General features: G+C 39.2%; 1 protein-coding gene across 17 annotated transcripts in view; it reads right to left on the bottom strand.

The window, feature by feature from the left end:
* LOC134206396 (neurobeachin) overlaps positions 1 to 16,837 on the bottom strand; it is a 486,080-nt gene that overhangs the window by 119,642 nt on the left and 349,601 nt on the right. For 12 of the 17 annotated variants that reach the window (XM_062682098.1, XM_062682101.1, XM_062682099.1 and 9 more), the window contains 2 exons: positions 6,363 to 6,949; positions 4,097 to 6,293 (listed from right to left, as the gene is read on the bottom strand). In XM_062682098.1, coding sequence (XP_062538082.1) covers positions 4,097 to 6,293; positions 6,363 to 6,949 — 2,784 coding nt within the window. The remainder of the gene's footprint in view (positions 1 to 4,096; positions 6,294 to 6,362; positions 6,950 to 16,837) is intronic. The other 5 variants (XM_062682100.1, XM_062682107.1, XM_062682105.1 and 2 more) reach the window with 1 other exon arrangement.

Raw genomic sequence — 16,837 nt, 5'->3', positions numbered from 1 at the left:
ATTCTTTTGATTTTTTTTTTCATTCTTTGAATTCTTTTGATTCTTTTGTTGATTCCTTTATTCTTTTGATTGTTTTGATTTTTTTCATTCTTTGGATTCTGTTGATTCTATTGATTCTCTTGATTCTTTTGATTCATTCGATTCTTGTGATTCTTTTGACTCTTTTGCTTCCTTTGATTGTGTTGATTCGTTTGATTCTTTTTATTTATTTGATGTTTTATTTTTTTTATTCTTTTGATTTTTTTTAATCTTTTGATTTTTTTGATTATTTTGATTCTCTGGTTCTTCTTTGATTACTTTGATTCTTTGGTTCTGTTGATTTTTTTCATTCTTTTAATTTTTTTGGTGCTTTTGATTCTTTTGATTTTTTTTCATTCTTTGGATTCTTTTGATTCTCTTGATATTTTTATTCTTTTGATTCTGTTGATTCTTTTGATTCTTTTGATTCTTTTGACTCTGTTGATTCTTTTGATTTTTTTTTCATTCTTTGGATTCTGTTGATTCTATTGATTCTCTTGATTCTTTTGATTCATTTGATTCTTGTGATTCTTTTGATTCTGTTTATTCTGTTGATTTTTTAGATTTTTTTCATTTTTTTGATTCTTTTGACTTGTTGATTCTTTTCATTTTTCTGTTTTTTTTATTATTTTGATTCTTTTGATTCTGTTAATTCTTTTGATTTTTTTTCTTTTTATTCTTTTGATTCTTTTGTTTTTTTATTCCTTTTATTCTTTTGATTCTTTCGATTTTTTATTCTTTTGATTCTTTTGACTTTTTTGGTTTTTTATTCCTTTGATTCTTTTGATTCTGTCGATCATTTTAATTTTTTTAATTTTTTTATTCTTTTGATTCATTTGATTCTTTTGATTCTTTTGATTTTTTTTATCCTTTTGATTCTTTTGATTTTTTTTATTCCTTTGATTGTTTTGATTTTTTTTTCGTTCTTTTGATTCTTTTGATTTTTTTAATTTTTTTATTCCTTTGATTCTTTTGATTCTTTTTTATTCTTTTGATTCTGTTGATTCTTTTGATTCTGTTGATTCTTTTGATTCTGTTGATTCTTTTGATTTTTTTCATTCTTTCGATTTTTTTGGTGCTTTTGATTCATTTGATTTTTTTTATTCTTTGAATTCTTTTGATTCTTTTGATTTTTTTATTCTTTTGATTCTGTTGATTCTTTTGATTCTTTTGACTCTGTTGATTCTTTTGATTCTGTGGATTCTTTTGATTTTTTTCATCCTTTGGATTCTGTTGATTCTATTGATTCTCTTGATTCTTTTGATTCATTTGATTCTTGTGATTCGATTTTTTTATTCTTTTGATTCTGTTAATTCTTTTGATTCTTTTGATTTTGTTGATTTTTTTTATTTTTTTCATTCTTTTGATTCTTTTGACTTGTTGATTCTTTTCATTTTTTTAATTTTTTTATTATTTTGATTGTTTTGATTCTGTTAATTCTTTTGATTTTTTTTTCTTTTGATTCTTTTGATTTTTTTATTCTTTTGATTCTGTTGATTCTTTTGATTTTTTTCATTCTTTTGATTTTTTTGGTGCTCTTGATTCTTTTGATTTTTTTCATTCTTGTGATTTTTTTTGGTGCTTTTGATTTTTTTATTCTTTTGATTCTGTTGATTATTTTGATTCTTTTGGTTCTGTTGATTCTTTCGATTCTTTTGATTCTGTTGATTCTTTTGATTCTGTTGATTTTTTGATTTTTTTCATTCTTTGGATTATTTTGCTTCTATTGATTCTGTTGATTCTTTTGATTTTTTTATTCTTTTGATTCTTATCATTTTTTGATTTTTTTTATTATTTTGATTCTTTTGATTCTGTTGATTCTTTTGATTTTTTTTTCTTTTTATTCTTTTGATTCTTTTGTTTTTTTTATTCCTTTGATTCTTTTGATTCTTTGGATTTTTTTCGTTCTTTTGATTCTTTTGACTTTTTTTTTGATTTTTTATTCCTTTGATTCTTTTGACTCTGTCGATTATTTTGATTTTTTTTTCATTTTTTTGATTCTTTCCGTTCTTTTGATTTTTTTAGTTTTTTATTCTTTTGATTCTGTTGATTATTCTGATTTTTTTCATTTTTTTATTGTTTTGATTCTGATGATTCTTTTGCATTTTTTCATTCTTTTGATTCTTTAGATTTTTTTTATTCTTTTGATCCTTTTGATTATTTTGATTTATTTCATTCTTTTGATTCTTTTGATTGTTTTTGATTTTTTTGATGCTTTTGATTCTTTTGATTCGTTCGATTCTTTTGATTCTTTTATTTTTTTTGATTCTGATGATTCTTTTGAGTCGCTTGATACTTTTTTGATTCTTTTGATGCTTTTGATTTTTTTATTCTTTTGATGCCTTTGATTCTTTTGATTCTTTTGATTCTTTCGATTCTTTTTTTTTTATTCTTTTGATTCTGTTAATTTTTTATTCTTTTGATTCTGATAATTCTTTTGAATTTTTTCATTCTTTCGATTCACTTGATTATTTTGATTCTTTTGATTCTTTTGTTCATTTCTGTTCATTTTTTATTCTTTTGATTCTTGTTATTTTTCATTCTTTTGATTCTGTTGATTTTTTATTCGTTTGATTCCTTTGATTCCTTTGATTATTTTGATTCTTTCGATACTCCCTTTGATACTTTCAATCCTTTGGATAATTTGATTCTTTTGATTCTTTTGATCCTTTTTATTTTTTAAATCACTCAATTTTTTTAATTCTTTTTTTTACTCTTTTGATTTTAATTGATTTTTTATTCCTTGGGACTCTTTGGATTCTTTTGTTTATTTCGATTTTTTTGATGCTTTTGATTCTTCTGATTCTTTTAATTCTTTTGATTCTTTCGATTGATTTGATTCTTTTGTTTCATTTAAATTTTTTGATTATTTTGACTCTTTTGATTCTTTTTAATCTTTTGATTCTATCGATTATTTTGATTCTTTGGTTCTTCTGATTCTTTTGAATCTTTTGATTCTTCCAATTACTTTGATTGTTTCCTTTGGTTCTTTTGATTTGTATGATTCCTGTATTCTTTTGATTCCTATGATTCTACCGATTAGTTTGATTCTTTGATAATTCAATTATTCGATTTTTATATTTTTTAAAAATTCTTTTGACTCTTTTTAATCTTTTGATTCTTTCGATTATTTTGATTTTACGCTCTTCTGATTGTTTCAAATCTTTTGATTCTTTTGATTACTTTGATTATTTGTTTCTTTTTGTTTTTTTTATTGCTTTGATCCTTTTGATTCCTTAGATTCTTTCGATTTTTTTTTGATTCCTTTGATTTTTCTGATATTCAAAGATTTTTTTAAATTCTTAGTTTTTTTTGTTTATTTTCACTCTTTTGATTTTTTGGTTCGTTTGATTCTTTTGATTTATTTATTTTTTTAAAATTTTTTGATTTTGATTTTTTTGATTTCTTAGATTTTTTTCATTTTCTTGATTCCGTTGAGTCTTGTGTCTTTTTTTGGGATTTTTCGATTTTTTATATTCTTTTAATTTTTTTGATTCTTCTGATTGTTTCGAATCCTTTGATTCTAGTGATTCTTTTGACTCTTTTGCTTCTTTTGATTGTGTTGATTCGTTTGATTCTTTTGATTTATTTGATTTTTAATTTTTTTAAATTCTTTTGATTTTTTTAAATCTTTTGATTCTTTTGATTATTTTGATTCTCTGGTTCTTCTTTGATTACTTTGATTCTTTGGTTCTGTTGATTTTTTTTATTTTGTTTTGATTCCTTTGATTCTTTTGATTTTTTGATATTTTGTTATTTATTTTTTGCTTTGATTATTTTTGATGTTTTCGACTCCTTTGATTCTTTTGATTCGTTTGATTCTATTATTATTTTTTTGATTTTTCCATTCATTCCTTTTCCATTCCCTCAAAAGAATTTTTGATTTCCTAGATTTTTTAATTTTTTTGATTCAGCATTGAGTCTTTTGATTTTTTTGATATTTTTCGATTCTTTTGATTCTTTTAATTCTTTTAACTCCTTTCATTCTTTTTATTCTTTTGGTTCTCATGATTTGAATGAACTTTCGAATCAAAACGGCATTCGGACAAACGGCACTCGTTAAGTGTAGAATACTCACATTGGGCGAGGTGGCACTGGCGAGAAGCGGCAGCAGTCCGCCGCAGGCAATGATCAGATTGTCAGCAAGTTGCGAGATCAGATGAACGGTGTTCACCACAAAGATTGCATTTTCGGCCGAGTTGACGAAATCGAGCACGCTCTTGGTGGAATGCGACCGCCACACCTGGATGTCGGTCTCAAGCGAGAACAGCACATCGGACAGTAACCGCTGGTGGATGTAGGACCACTTGAACTCGGGAATGCGGAAAGGAGGTCGCGTCGGTCCCGGCGAAAACATTGGACGGGTTGAGGCGGATTTCGAACGTTGCTGCTTGCTGGAACCGGTGGAGTTCCCCGCAGCAGAAGGGGCGTCGTAGTGCGCCGGTACGGGTGAGTCGGTGGCCGTACTCGTTGACGCTGTCTTCTTGGTAGAAATTGTCGGAATGGCTGCCGGTTGGCTTTGGGTCACTGCGTCGTTCATTATCACGGTTGCGACGGTGACCGGAGTATCCGGTACCTCGCTGTCCTCATCTTCCTCTTCGTCGTCTTCCGGATCGTCTTCGTCCAGTTCTTCTTTGATTTCAGCGTTGGCTGTGCTCCTGGCGATATCCGCCGAAACGGTGCCAATCTTCTCCGGACTGGAATCGGTACTCATCTGTTCCAGGTCTTCCTGGTTCGGTTCTGGTGTGGAAATCTGTTCGGCTTTTAAAACCGCGTCGGAGATGATGGCGTCAACGACCTCCTTGACCTGCGCTTCGATATCGCTCTGTTCCATCACAACAGAATCCACGGAAAGGCAGTTATCGTTGGCGTCCGGCACGCCCTCCGTCACTCTGAGACTATTATCTACCATTTCATTCACTATGCTGGAGATCATGAGTTTGACCTGTTCTTCGCTCGGTTCTCCTTCGGTTTCTTCACAGCTATTGCTACTTAGATTATTATTGTTTAAATTGTTGCTATTACCACTAGTTATTGCACTTGCTGGTACGCTATCAGTCTTCTGCGTGACATCGTCCGTGTCGCTACTACCGTTGTTGTTCAATGCGTCATCACCGGCATTGCCCGTCGTCGTTGCGCTGGATGTCTTCAGTGACAGCACTCCCTGTACCACTTCGTTCACCGCCAGTTCTATTTCTTCATCCTTGATCACAGGCGACGACGTCGTTTGTTCAGCACTTGCTTCCTGCAGCTCTTCACTTTCCTTCAACATACTCTCCGATTTGCTAATGATCTCCTCTACAATGTGCTCCACCACCTGTTTCGACACATTTTGACTGTCGTTGAGCGATCCGATTTCCATCGCCTTCTTCAGTTCGCTTTGCGATAGATCTTCTTCCTCGTCCTCCAACTCCTCGTCGCCTTGCTCTTCCTCCATTTCCTCTTCCTCTTCTTCTTCATCCTCCTCCTCGTCCTCCTCCTCACCATTTTCTATCACTTCCCTAACCTTAGCCTTACCATCCTCTACTTCCTCCGGTTCGCAAACACACTTCTTAGCCGCCTCAAGCGCCACTGCATCCCCCTTGATCTGTCCCCCACCTTCGTCTCCTCCGCCGCCTCGATCACCACCGGCACCACGTTCCCACCCGCTGATCGTGCTAATGGGCCTTTGCTGCCTCAGTGCCGGATCCGTGATGTTATCCGTCCGGTGCTTTTCGTAGTGTTCGTACATCTGGGCGAACTGCAGCTTGAACTCCTCGTACGAGACCTTCGAGTGTACGATCGCCAGCGTATCGACCCACACCCGCCAGCCGCCGTATTCGTACTTGATGGCGTGGTGCAGCAGCATCCGGAACAGCGAGTACACCATGTCGGACAGCTTCTGCTCCTCGGAGTTCTTCGGGTGGATGTAAGCCATCGCGATGAGCCACTCCTGCCAGACGCTCATCTGCAGCACGGTTCGTCGGTTTTCGCGGTTGTTGTTGCACAGCAGCGTCATGTCGGATAGGAACAGCTTCTTGACCTCGAGCAGCTGTTCGCTCTGCTTGGACTGGCGGATTAGGGTGGCGACCACCTTTAGGATCATGGGATTCTCCAGCCGGTAGTGACTTTCCGGTTCGGGGTGCTTGGCGTACAGGATCTGCTGCGAGATGTGCTCGGTCATGATCTCGTACAGGACATTGTAGGTCGGCAGCGAGAGGGATTCCTCGTACAGGAGGAGCCGCTCCGCCAGCAGGGTGTACAAATTGTGAGGAGACATCACGTCGTACTTGCGTCTAATGAAAACGAAAAAAAAACACAATTCAAAGAATAAGAACCTTGGAATGTATGATCGGGGTACTTACTTGTGCGTGCTTCGGGACAGGAAGAACCCGAGCAGTTTCAGCGCTTGCAACCGGATCAGCTGACTCTCGGCGGCCAGCAGCTTGAAGATGGTTCGGACGCCGTGTTTGACGTCGAAGGCCGGAACCATCGAGCTGGGGTGCTCGGACATGAGCGATATCAGCATCTGGAGGACGTCGTGCAGGTTCTCGTCCTCGTGCATCGTCATCAGGTAGTTCAGAATGCTTTGCAGTTCGTCATCCTTGACGCCGTTGCCGATCATGATGAGCTGCTTCAGGAACAGCAGAATGTAGGCCCTAATGGCCAGGATGTCTTTCTGGGCCGGCCGGGGACCATCCAGGCCCTTCGGAGTTATGCCGGATTTGGCTCGGGGATTGACGACCCAGTAGTAGAACTTGAGCGTGTGGACCGTTTGCAGGACCGTGCTAACCCGTCGAACGTTGCTGTAGATTTGGGTGTCCGAGAGGAACTCCGTCGCCAGGTAGGCGTACAGACGTGCCTGGACCGTGGCCGGGGTGTAGATCCAGAGCGACGGGTTGAACAGCACGTGATCTAGCAGCTGCCAGGTGAGGAAAGAGAAACAAAAGAGCTTCATTTTAACTTTGATTTTCATCTGTCCTGCCACAGGCCGATAGTACTCTCTGGCATGCAGCAAGGATTTGTTGTAATAAAATTCAGAACGGATGGTAGAAATCATAAACGAACATTCTAGGAACGAGGGCTAATCGTACTTTCAATAGGGGGATGTCGAGAGATTTTTTTTGCTTTGAATTTGTTTAACTGAATACGGGGGCTAAACCAAACGACACGTACGTGCAGAACTCAAGCGTTATTAAATTACGGCATGCAAAACACGAACATTCACTAGCTGTGACTTAATGAGGTGAATATTTATGCATAATGCTGATGGAATTGATTGGGTATGTAAGTGGGAAATGCGATTGGATGAAAATTTCTACAATTTTTCGCCCTCAAGGTAGGCAAACCGAAATCAATGGAACGGAAATAAAAATGCGCCTTCCGGGTTTACAGTCTTTCTATTAGTGCTTTTGCATTGCACTGGAGCGTGCATTTTTCGATTCGCAATTGAATCGCATCAATCTATAGCGGTGGCACTGAGGAGCGGATCAAGAGCCATCAATGACGCTGGATTGGACTTTATTGAACTCTTTTGCAACTCAAATCCGCTCGGTGTTTCGTTAATTGGATCGCCTTTGAGGCCGCCTAGCTGCGCTTGCATACCTTTGGGCGTTAATGAGTTCGAAATGGGGTCAATCTGTATGGGAAAGCGACTAATTTGTGAAGCTGGTTTGGAAGATTTACTTTGTTTTAATTTCATATTTAACTCAGCGCTTGGAAGTCGATTGGATAAGCTATAAATTATTTTGCGTTCTTATTATGTATAGCTCTGAGTGGATGGAATATTTGTTAATTTACTTGAATGTTGGATATTTAAAAGTATTCACAGCTCTAATGTCCTTCCTGATTAGATTTCCACGTTGTTTGAAACCGATGAGAACTTCAACATACCGATTGAAAAACATAGCAGCTGTCCTCATGATTTCTCAGCTTTTAAATGAGATTCTCAGGTTCAATCTCAAGTTATGCGTTCAACTATCGGGTTTACATGTAGAGTGAACTAAAATCACTTAAGAAGAAGCTGCTGCATGTTTGAATAAAACCATTTGTCTCGTGTTCTGAGTGTCCTTCGAAAATTTGAGCTGACTTGGATGAAAACTGAGCCGTTCCAAGTTTGCATGGAAATGAGTATGAGATTGAGATTGAGATTTTCATTATACTGATTACAGCGCTTGCCCATTGAGCATAGGTGAAAAGAAAACCTACAAAGTTTAACCCTCCGCAACCCAAATTTGTGTTTCCGCAGAACACGAGACAGAATCAGATGAGCGTTGTGGATCAAAATCGATTTTTTTTACCAAAATCACAATTCTGCTTTCTAAAATCGATCTAAACACTTTTTGGGCAATAAACATTTTTAATTCGCAATTTCATTAAATTCACATTTTGATTTTCTGGAATTTTGATTTTTAAATTTTTAATCCAATAGAATAATGTCTTGAATCTGATCATCTTCATTGATTTTTTAACATATTAAGAGATAAAATTTTCTCATTAAATGCAATTCCTAATGGAATCCCCACGGATTACTAATGGAGTCCACATGGATTCATAATTGTTTCCACAAGGATTCATAATATGATCTACAAGGACTCATAATGGAATCCACACGAATTCTTAATGTAATTCACATGCATTTCAAATAGGACCCACACGAATTCTATTAGAACCCACACGGATTCCTAATGGATTTTCGATTTTCACGATTTTCTAATGGAATCCGCACGTCTGAATTCCGAATGGGATTTTGTCCGAATCTCGAATGGGATTCTGTTCGAATCCAGAATGGGATTTTGTCCGAATCCCGAATGGGATTCTGTTCAAATCCAGAATGGGATTCTCTCGGAATCCCGAATGGGATTCTCTCGGAATCCCGAATGGGATTCTGTCTGAATCCCGAATGGGATTCTATCCGAATCCCGAATGGGATTCTATCCGAATCCCGAATGGGATTCTATCCGAATCCCGAATGGGATTCTATCCGAATCCCGAATGGGATTCTATCCGAATCCCGAATGGGATTCTATCCGAATCGAGATGGGATCTATCCGAATCCAGATGGGTTCTATCCGAATCCAGATGGGATTCTATCCGAATCCTGAATGGGATTCTATCCGAATCCAGATGGGTTCTATCCGAATCCAGAATGGGATTCTATCCGGAATCCAGAATGGATTCTATCCGAATCCAGATGGGTTCTATCCGAATCTGAATGGGATTCTAACCGAATCCAGAATGGGATTCTATCCGAATCCAGATGGGTTCTATCCGAATCCCGAATGGGATTCTATCCGAATCCAGAATGGGATTCTATCCGAATCCAGAATGGGATTCTATCCGAATCAGATGGGATTCTATCCGAATCCAGAATGGGATTCTATCCGAATCCCGAATGGGATTCTATCCGAATCCCGAATGGGTTCTATCCGAATCCAGAATGGGATTCTATCCGAATCCAGAATGGGATTCTATCCGAATCCGAATCCGGAATGGATTCCCATCCGAATCCAGATGGGATTCTATCCGAATCGAATGGGTTCTATCCGAATCCAGATGGGATTCTATCCGAATCCCGAATGGGATTCTATCCGAATCGAATGGGATTCTATCCGAATCCTGAATGGGATTCTATCTGAATCAGAATGGATTCTATCCGAATGGACATCCGAATTCTGGGATTTTCCGAATCCCGAATGGGATTCTATCCGAATCCAGATGGGTTCTATCCGAATCCAGAATGGGATTCTATCCGAATCCAGATGGGATTCTATCCGAATCCCGAATGGGATTCTATCCGAATCCCGAATGGGATTCTATCCGAATCCCGAATGGGATTCTATCCGAATCCCGAATGGGATTCTATCCGAATCCCGAATGGGATTCTATCCGAATCCCGAATGGGATTCTATCCGAATCCCGAATGGGATTCTATTCGAATCCCGAATGGGATTCTATTCGAATCCCGAATGGGATTCTATTCGAATCCCGAATGGGATTCTATTCGAATCCCGAATGGGATTCTATTCGAATCCCGAATGGGATTCTATTCGAATCCCGAATGGGATTCTATTCGAATCCCGAATGGGATTCTGTCCGAATCCCGAATGGGATTCTGTCCGAATCCCGAATGGGATTCTATCCGAATCCCGAATGGGATTCTATCCGAATCCCGAATGGGATTCTATCCGAATCCCGAATGGGATTCTATCCCAATCCCGAATGGAATTCTATCCGAATCCCGAATGGGATTCTATCCCAACCCCGAATGGGATTCTATCTGAATCTCGAATGGTATTCTATCCGAATCCCGAATGGAATTCTGTTCGAATCCCGAATGGGATTCTGTCCGAATCTAGAATGGGATTTTGTCCGAATCCCGAATGGGATTCTGTCCGAATCCCGAATGGGATTCTGTCCGAATCCCGAATGGGATTCTGTCCGAATCCCGAATGGGATTCTGTCCGAATCCTGAATGGGATTCTGTCCGAATCCAGATGGGTTCTGTCCGAATCCGAATGGAATTCTGTCCGAATCCTGAATGGGATTCTGTCCGAATCCTGAATGGGATTCTGTCCAGATCCCGAGATGGGATTCTGTCCGAATCCCGAATGGGATTCTGTCCGAATCAGAATGGGATTCTGTCCGAATCCAGATGGGATTCTGTCCGAATCGAGATGGATTCTGTCCGAATCCAGAATGGGATTCTGTCCGAATCCTGAGATGGGATTCTGTCCGAATCAGATGGGATTCTGTCCGAATCCAGATGGATTCTGTCCGAATCCCGAATGGGATTCTGTCCGAATCCAGAATGGGATTCTGTCCGAATCCAGATGGGATTCTGTCCGAATCCAGATGGGATTCTGTCCGAATCTGAATGGGATTCTATCCGAATCCCGAATGGGATTCTATCCGAATCCCAAATGGGATTCTGTCCGAATCCCGAATGGGATTCTGTCCGAATCCCGAATGGGATTCTGTCCGAATCCCGAATGGGATTCTGTCCGATTCCCGAATGGAATTCTATCCGAACCCCGAAGGGGATTCTGTCCGAATCCCAAATGGGATTCTGTCCGAATCCCAAATGGGATTCTGTCCGAATCCCAAATGGGATTCTGTCCGAATCCCAAATGGGATTCTGTCCGAATCCCAAATGGGATTCTGTCCGAATCCCAAATGGGATTCTGTCCGAATCCCGAATGGGATTCTGTCCGAATCCCGAATGGGATTCTGTCCGAATCCCGAATGGGATTATGTCCGAATCCCGAATGGGATTCTGTCCAAATCCTGAATTGGATTCTGTCCGATTCCCGAATGTGATTCTGTCCGAATCCCGAATGGGATTCCGTCTGAATCCCGAATGGGATTCTATCCGAATCCCGACTGGTATTCTGTCCGAATTCCGAATGGGATTCTGTTCGAATCCAGAATGGGTTCTGTCCGAATCCAGAATGGGATTCTGTCCGAATCCCGAATGGGATTCTGTCCGAATCCCGAATGGGATTCTGTCCGAATTCCGAACGGAATTCTGTCCGAATCCAGAATGGGCTTCGGGCCGGATCCCGAATCGGATCCTGTCCGAATTCCGAATGGGATTCCGGCCGAATCCAGATGGGATTCTGTCCGAATCCCGAATGGGATTCCGTCTGAATCCCGAATGGAATTCTATCCGAATCCCGACTGGTATTCTGTCCGAATTCCGAATGGGATTCTGTTCGAACTACGAATGAGATTCTGTCCGAATCGTGAAAGGGATTCTGTCCGAATTCCGAATGGGATTCTGTTCGAACTACGAATGGGATTCTGTCCTAATCCCTAATGGGATTCTGTCCGAATGCCGAATAGGATTATGTCTGAATCCCGAATGGGATTCTGTCCGAATCCAGAATTGGATTCTGTCCGAAGCCCGAATGGGATTCTGTCTTAATCCCGAATGGGATTCTGTCGGAATCTCGGATGGTTCTGTCCGAATCTGAATGGGATTCTGTCCGAATCTCGAATGGGATTCTGTCCGAATCCAGATGGGATTCTGTCCGAATCCAGATGGGATTCTGTCCGAATCAGATGGGATTCTGTCCGAATCGAGATGGGATTCTGTCCGAATCCGAATGGGATTCTGTCCGAATCCAGAATGGGTTCTGTCCGAATCCCAAAATGGGATTCTGTCCGAATCCAAAATGGGTTCTGTCCAGATCCAGATGGGATTCTGTCCGAATCCCAAATGGGATTCTGTCCGAGATCCAGAATGGGATTCTGTCCGAATGAATGGGATTCTGTCCGAATCCAGATGGGATTCTGTCCGAATCTGAATGGGGTTCTGTCCGAATCCCGAATGGGATTCTGTCCAAATCCAGATGGGATTCTGTCCGAATCGAATAAGATTCTGTCCGAATCCAGAATGGGATTCTGTCCGAATCCAGATGGGAGTTCTGTCCGAATCCAGAATGGGATTCTGTCCGAATCCAGAATGGGATTCTGTCCGAATCCCGAATGGGATTCTGTCCGAATCCAGATGGGATTCTGTCCGAATCCAGAATGGAGTTCTGTCCGAATCCAGAATGAGATTCTGTCCGAATCTGGAATGGAATTCTGTCCAAATTACCAGTGGGATTCTGCCAGAAAATCGAATGGGATTCTGTCCGAATCCAGAATAAGATTCTGTCCGAATCCAGAATGGGATTCTGTCCGAATCCAGATGGGTTCTGTCCGAATCCCGAATGGGATTCTGTCCGAATCCTGAATGGGATTCTGTCCGAATCCCGACTAGTGTCCGAATTCCGAATGGGATTCTGTTCGAACTACGAATGAGATTCTGTCCGAACCGTGAAAGGGATTCTGTCCGAATTCCGAATGGGATTCTGTTCGAACTACGAATGGGATTCTGTCCTAATCCCGAATGGGATTCTGTCCTAATCCCGAATGGGATTCTGTCCGAATGCCGAATAGGATTATGTCCGAATCCCGAATGGGATTCTGTCCAAATCCCGAATGGGATCCTAATGGAATCCACACGGATTCCTGAAGGACTCCACACGGATTCCTAATGGAATCCACACGGATTCCTAATGGATGCCACACGGTAATGGAATCCACGCGAATCCCGAATGGGATTCTATTCGAATCCCGAATGGGATTCTGTCCGAATCCCGAATGGGATTCTGTCCAAATCTCGAATGGGATTCTGTCCGAATCCCGAATGGGATTCTGTCCGAATCCCGAATGGGATTCTGTCCGAATCCTGAATGGGATTCTGTCCGAATCCCGAATGGGATTCTGTCCGAATCCCGAATGGGATTCTGTCCGAATCCCGAATGGGATTCTGTCCGAATCCCGAATGGGATTCTGTCCGAATCTCGAATGGGATTCTGTCCGAATCCCGAATGGGATTCTGTCCGAATCTCGAATGGGATTCTGTCCGAAACTCGAATGGGGTTCTGTCCGAATCTCGAATGGGATTCTGTCCGAATCTCGAGTGGGATTCTGTCCGAAACTCAGATAGGATTCTGTTCAAATCCCGAAAGGGATTCTGTTCGAATCTCGAATGGAATTCTGTCCGAATCTCAAATGGGATCCTGTCCGAATCTCGAATGATATTCTGTCCGAATCTCGAATTAGATTCTGTCCGAATCTCGAATGGGATTCTGTCCTAATGCCGAATGTAATTCTGTCTGAATCTTTGATGGAGTTCTGTCCGATTCCCGAATGAGACTCTGTTCGATTCTCGAATAAGATTCTGTTCGAAATCCGAATGCGATTCTATTTGAATCCCGAATGGGATTCTATTTGAATCCCGAATGGGATCCTATTCGAATCCCGAATGGGATTCTATTCGAATCCAGAATGGGATTCTATCCGAAGCCCGGATGGGATTTTATCCGAACCCCGAAAGGGTTATTAGGCCAAAGTGGTTATTTGGCCGAAAAGGTCATTAGGTCGTATGGGTCTTTTGGCCGAAAGAGTCATCTGGCCAAAAGGTTAATTAGACCGAAAGTGTCATAAAGTGAGAAACTTGGAATGAGCAGAGAGACGTCGCACTTTTCACTCTTCATTTTTCTCTTCTCACTGTAAAAAGTGAGAAAATCAAAATTATTAGTGAGACGTCTCACTACCCACTTCTGCACTACTCACTTTTCATAATAAGAAGTGAGAAGTGAGACGTCTCTCTTCCCACTCCTCATTTCTCACTTCTCGCTGTTAAAATTTAAAAGAGAAAAATGAGGAGGGAGAAGTGGGACATTTACCACTTCACGCTGTAAAAGTATGAAGCGCAAAGGGAGTAGTGAGACGTCTCACTACTCACTTCGTGCTCTTTATTTTTTACAGTGAGAAGTGAGAAATGAGGAATGAGAATTGAGACCCTCTCTTCTTACTCCTAATTTCTCACGTCTCTCTTCTTACTCTCAAATGACCCTTTCGACCTAATGACCCTTTCGGCCAAATGACCATTTCGGTCAAACGACTCTTTCGGTCAAATGACCCTTCCCCATCCAAACCAAATACAGGGCTCGATTCTTGTGCCAATTCTGCACCTCTGGAAATTAAAAAAAAATCTTTAGGAGGAATCTCGAGAAATCTTGATTTAAAATTTTTAGGTAAGAAATTTCAAAAGAATCCATATTTTTATTCAACAATATCCCCAAAATACCTGCAAAGATGTCCAAAAAAAAACTGAAATGATTTAGGTGATCTGTACCGCTGCCAAATCTCGTCAAAATTCTAATGAATGGACTTGAAAAAGTATGTTTGTTATGTGGGCCAAGACCTCTTCCGGTGCTTTCACAGAACTCTTAAACATGATTTTTCAAGATATGATTCTTTGACGTAAATGGAAGCTGATAAAGAGGTTTTCTTACGGCCATGGCCATCCTTGGAGCCATTACCAGCGGGATCAGCCGGTTTGCGGGGAAATATCAGACATAAAATCTGCAACCTGGGGCCGTAGCATAATCGAAATTTTACTAATAATATTAGTAAAGTAGCTTGTAACTTGTATTTTTCTGTTGCATAATCAACCTGGGGCTGTAGCATAATCGAAATTTTACTAATAATATTAGTAAAGTAGCTTGTAACTTGTATTTTTCCGTTGCATAATTAATCTACAAGTATCAATTTACAAGTCTAATATTACAAGTGAAGCGCACTAATAATATTAGCAGAATTTACAAGTAACTGTTGCATAAAGAAAATACAAGTACAAATTATTACCGTAATTTTTTTTACAAGTATGAATGGTGCTGTAATTTAATTTACAAGTAGCTTTTATTTTATTATTTCAGCTGTGCAAAGTAATTATACATCGTTTTATTGTTTTTAAAGACTTAACAAAGAAAGAAACTAGTATTCAAAATGCTTTAAATTACCATACAGTGAAATACTATGTACTAAGAATAAATTTCTCGTTCCAATACAAAACTGAGAATTATGAAATTTTTCAAATAATTCTGGAGAAAACAGGAATACTTGTGCTGACATCAAGTATTCGAATGGTGGGGCGCTAACTACTCAAAAGTGGGTTGTTTTCGCTTAAAACCGTACTTTGGCTCAATAACCCAATTTTGTGTAAAATAGCTCTTCTAACACTACGTAGTTTACCTTAATCCACGTAAAAACATATTACCATATAACCCAAAGCAAAGTTTAGTAACTTTAGTTTACCTAAAGTTGACTTTATTCAGCTCAAATGTGAGTTTTTGTACTGAACAATTTCGGGTGGGGCCATGCATATTGCCCTATATTTGACATCAATCATAGAAAAAAGAAAAACTACTTAAATTTTTAATAAAATTTGATTCGATATTATCATCAGTAAGTATCTTAAATTTTGAGATGATTTATCTTTCAAGAAATCGCCTAAATTTCATAATAATTTCAACAATTTCAATTATTGGACTAAAAACAAATTCCAAACCCGCATAAGTCCCGCAAAACACGTAAATTGAAACCCGCTTCAAGAACACGCGTAACACGAGTCTAGCGAAATTAGATTTTCATGGAAGATACGTTGAGTAAAGTACAGATCGCCCAAATTAAAACCCATATCAATCCCAAAATTCGCCTTTACAAACCATGTAAAAAATCACTCCAACGTGAATTCTTTTTTCTTTTTGATCCGCGGAATCAATAAATTAAAGAGAGAAGAATATTGAAACAACCAGAGTCTATTATATATAGAGTTACGCAAAGAGTGAAGCCAAATCTACCTATTGAACTGTCAAACCGTCTACCTATCGAGCAAAGTAAACAAATGCTTGTTGGTAAGGCGGAAGTATTGTTATCGCCTAATGATTATTATGACGAATTAAAACGCATGAATTGAAATGTATTAGATTTGTTATAGAAACAGCTTCAAAAACTTCAATACACCCCCCCAATAAAGTAGCAACAAGAAACTCACGTGTTTGCACTCTGTGGGTGACTTGGTTATCGAATTAAAAAGCTTTAGCAGTGAACACTCCCGTGAAGTCACTTTAAGGGTTGAACAAAAATGAAAGTTGCAAACACAATAACAAGAAGATTATTCAGAATAAGTGTAAGAAGATCCTCTTTGCGCAACTCTATATAATAGACTCTGGAATCAACAAATTAAAGAAGATAATAAATTCGTGTTCCGTGTATAGGTCATTGCGCGCGGCAAACCTAACCTCACTATTTTGACAGGTACTGGTCCTGTTGTTTACGTTTCGGACTTAGAATTTTTTTGATCCAAATTAAATCTGCATATTCCACGATGTTGAAGACATTCCGTACATTCCGCATTCAAATATTGGTAATTATCGATAAGCTTAGTTAATTAACGATAAGAAAATCCAAAGAATGATAGAAGTATCTCAAAATTAAAATA

This window comes from Armigeres subalbatus, chromosome 1, assembly GCF_024139115.2.
Source record: "Armigeres subalbatus isolate Guangzhou_Male chromosome 1, GZ_Asu_2, whole genome shotgun sequence".
Taxonomy (NCBI): domain Eukaryota; kingdom Metazoa; phylum Arthropoda; class Insecta; order Diptera; family Culicidae; genus Armigeres; species Armigeres subalbatus.
Note: the sequence above shows the minus strand (reverse complement) of the source record. Positions and strands in the feature narration are given on the sequence as shown.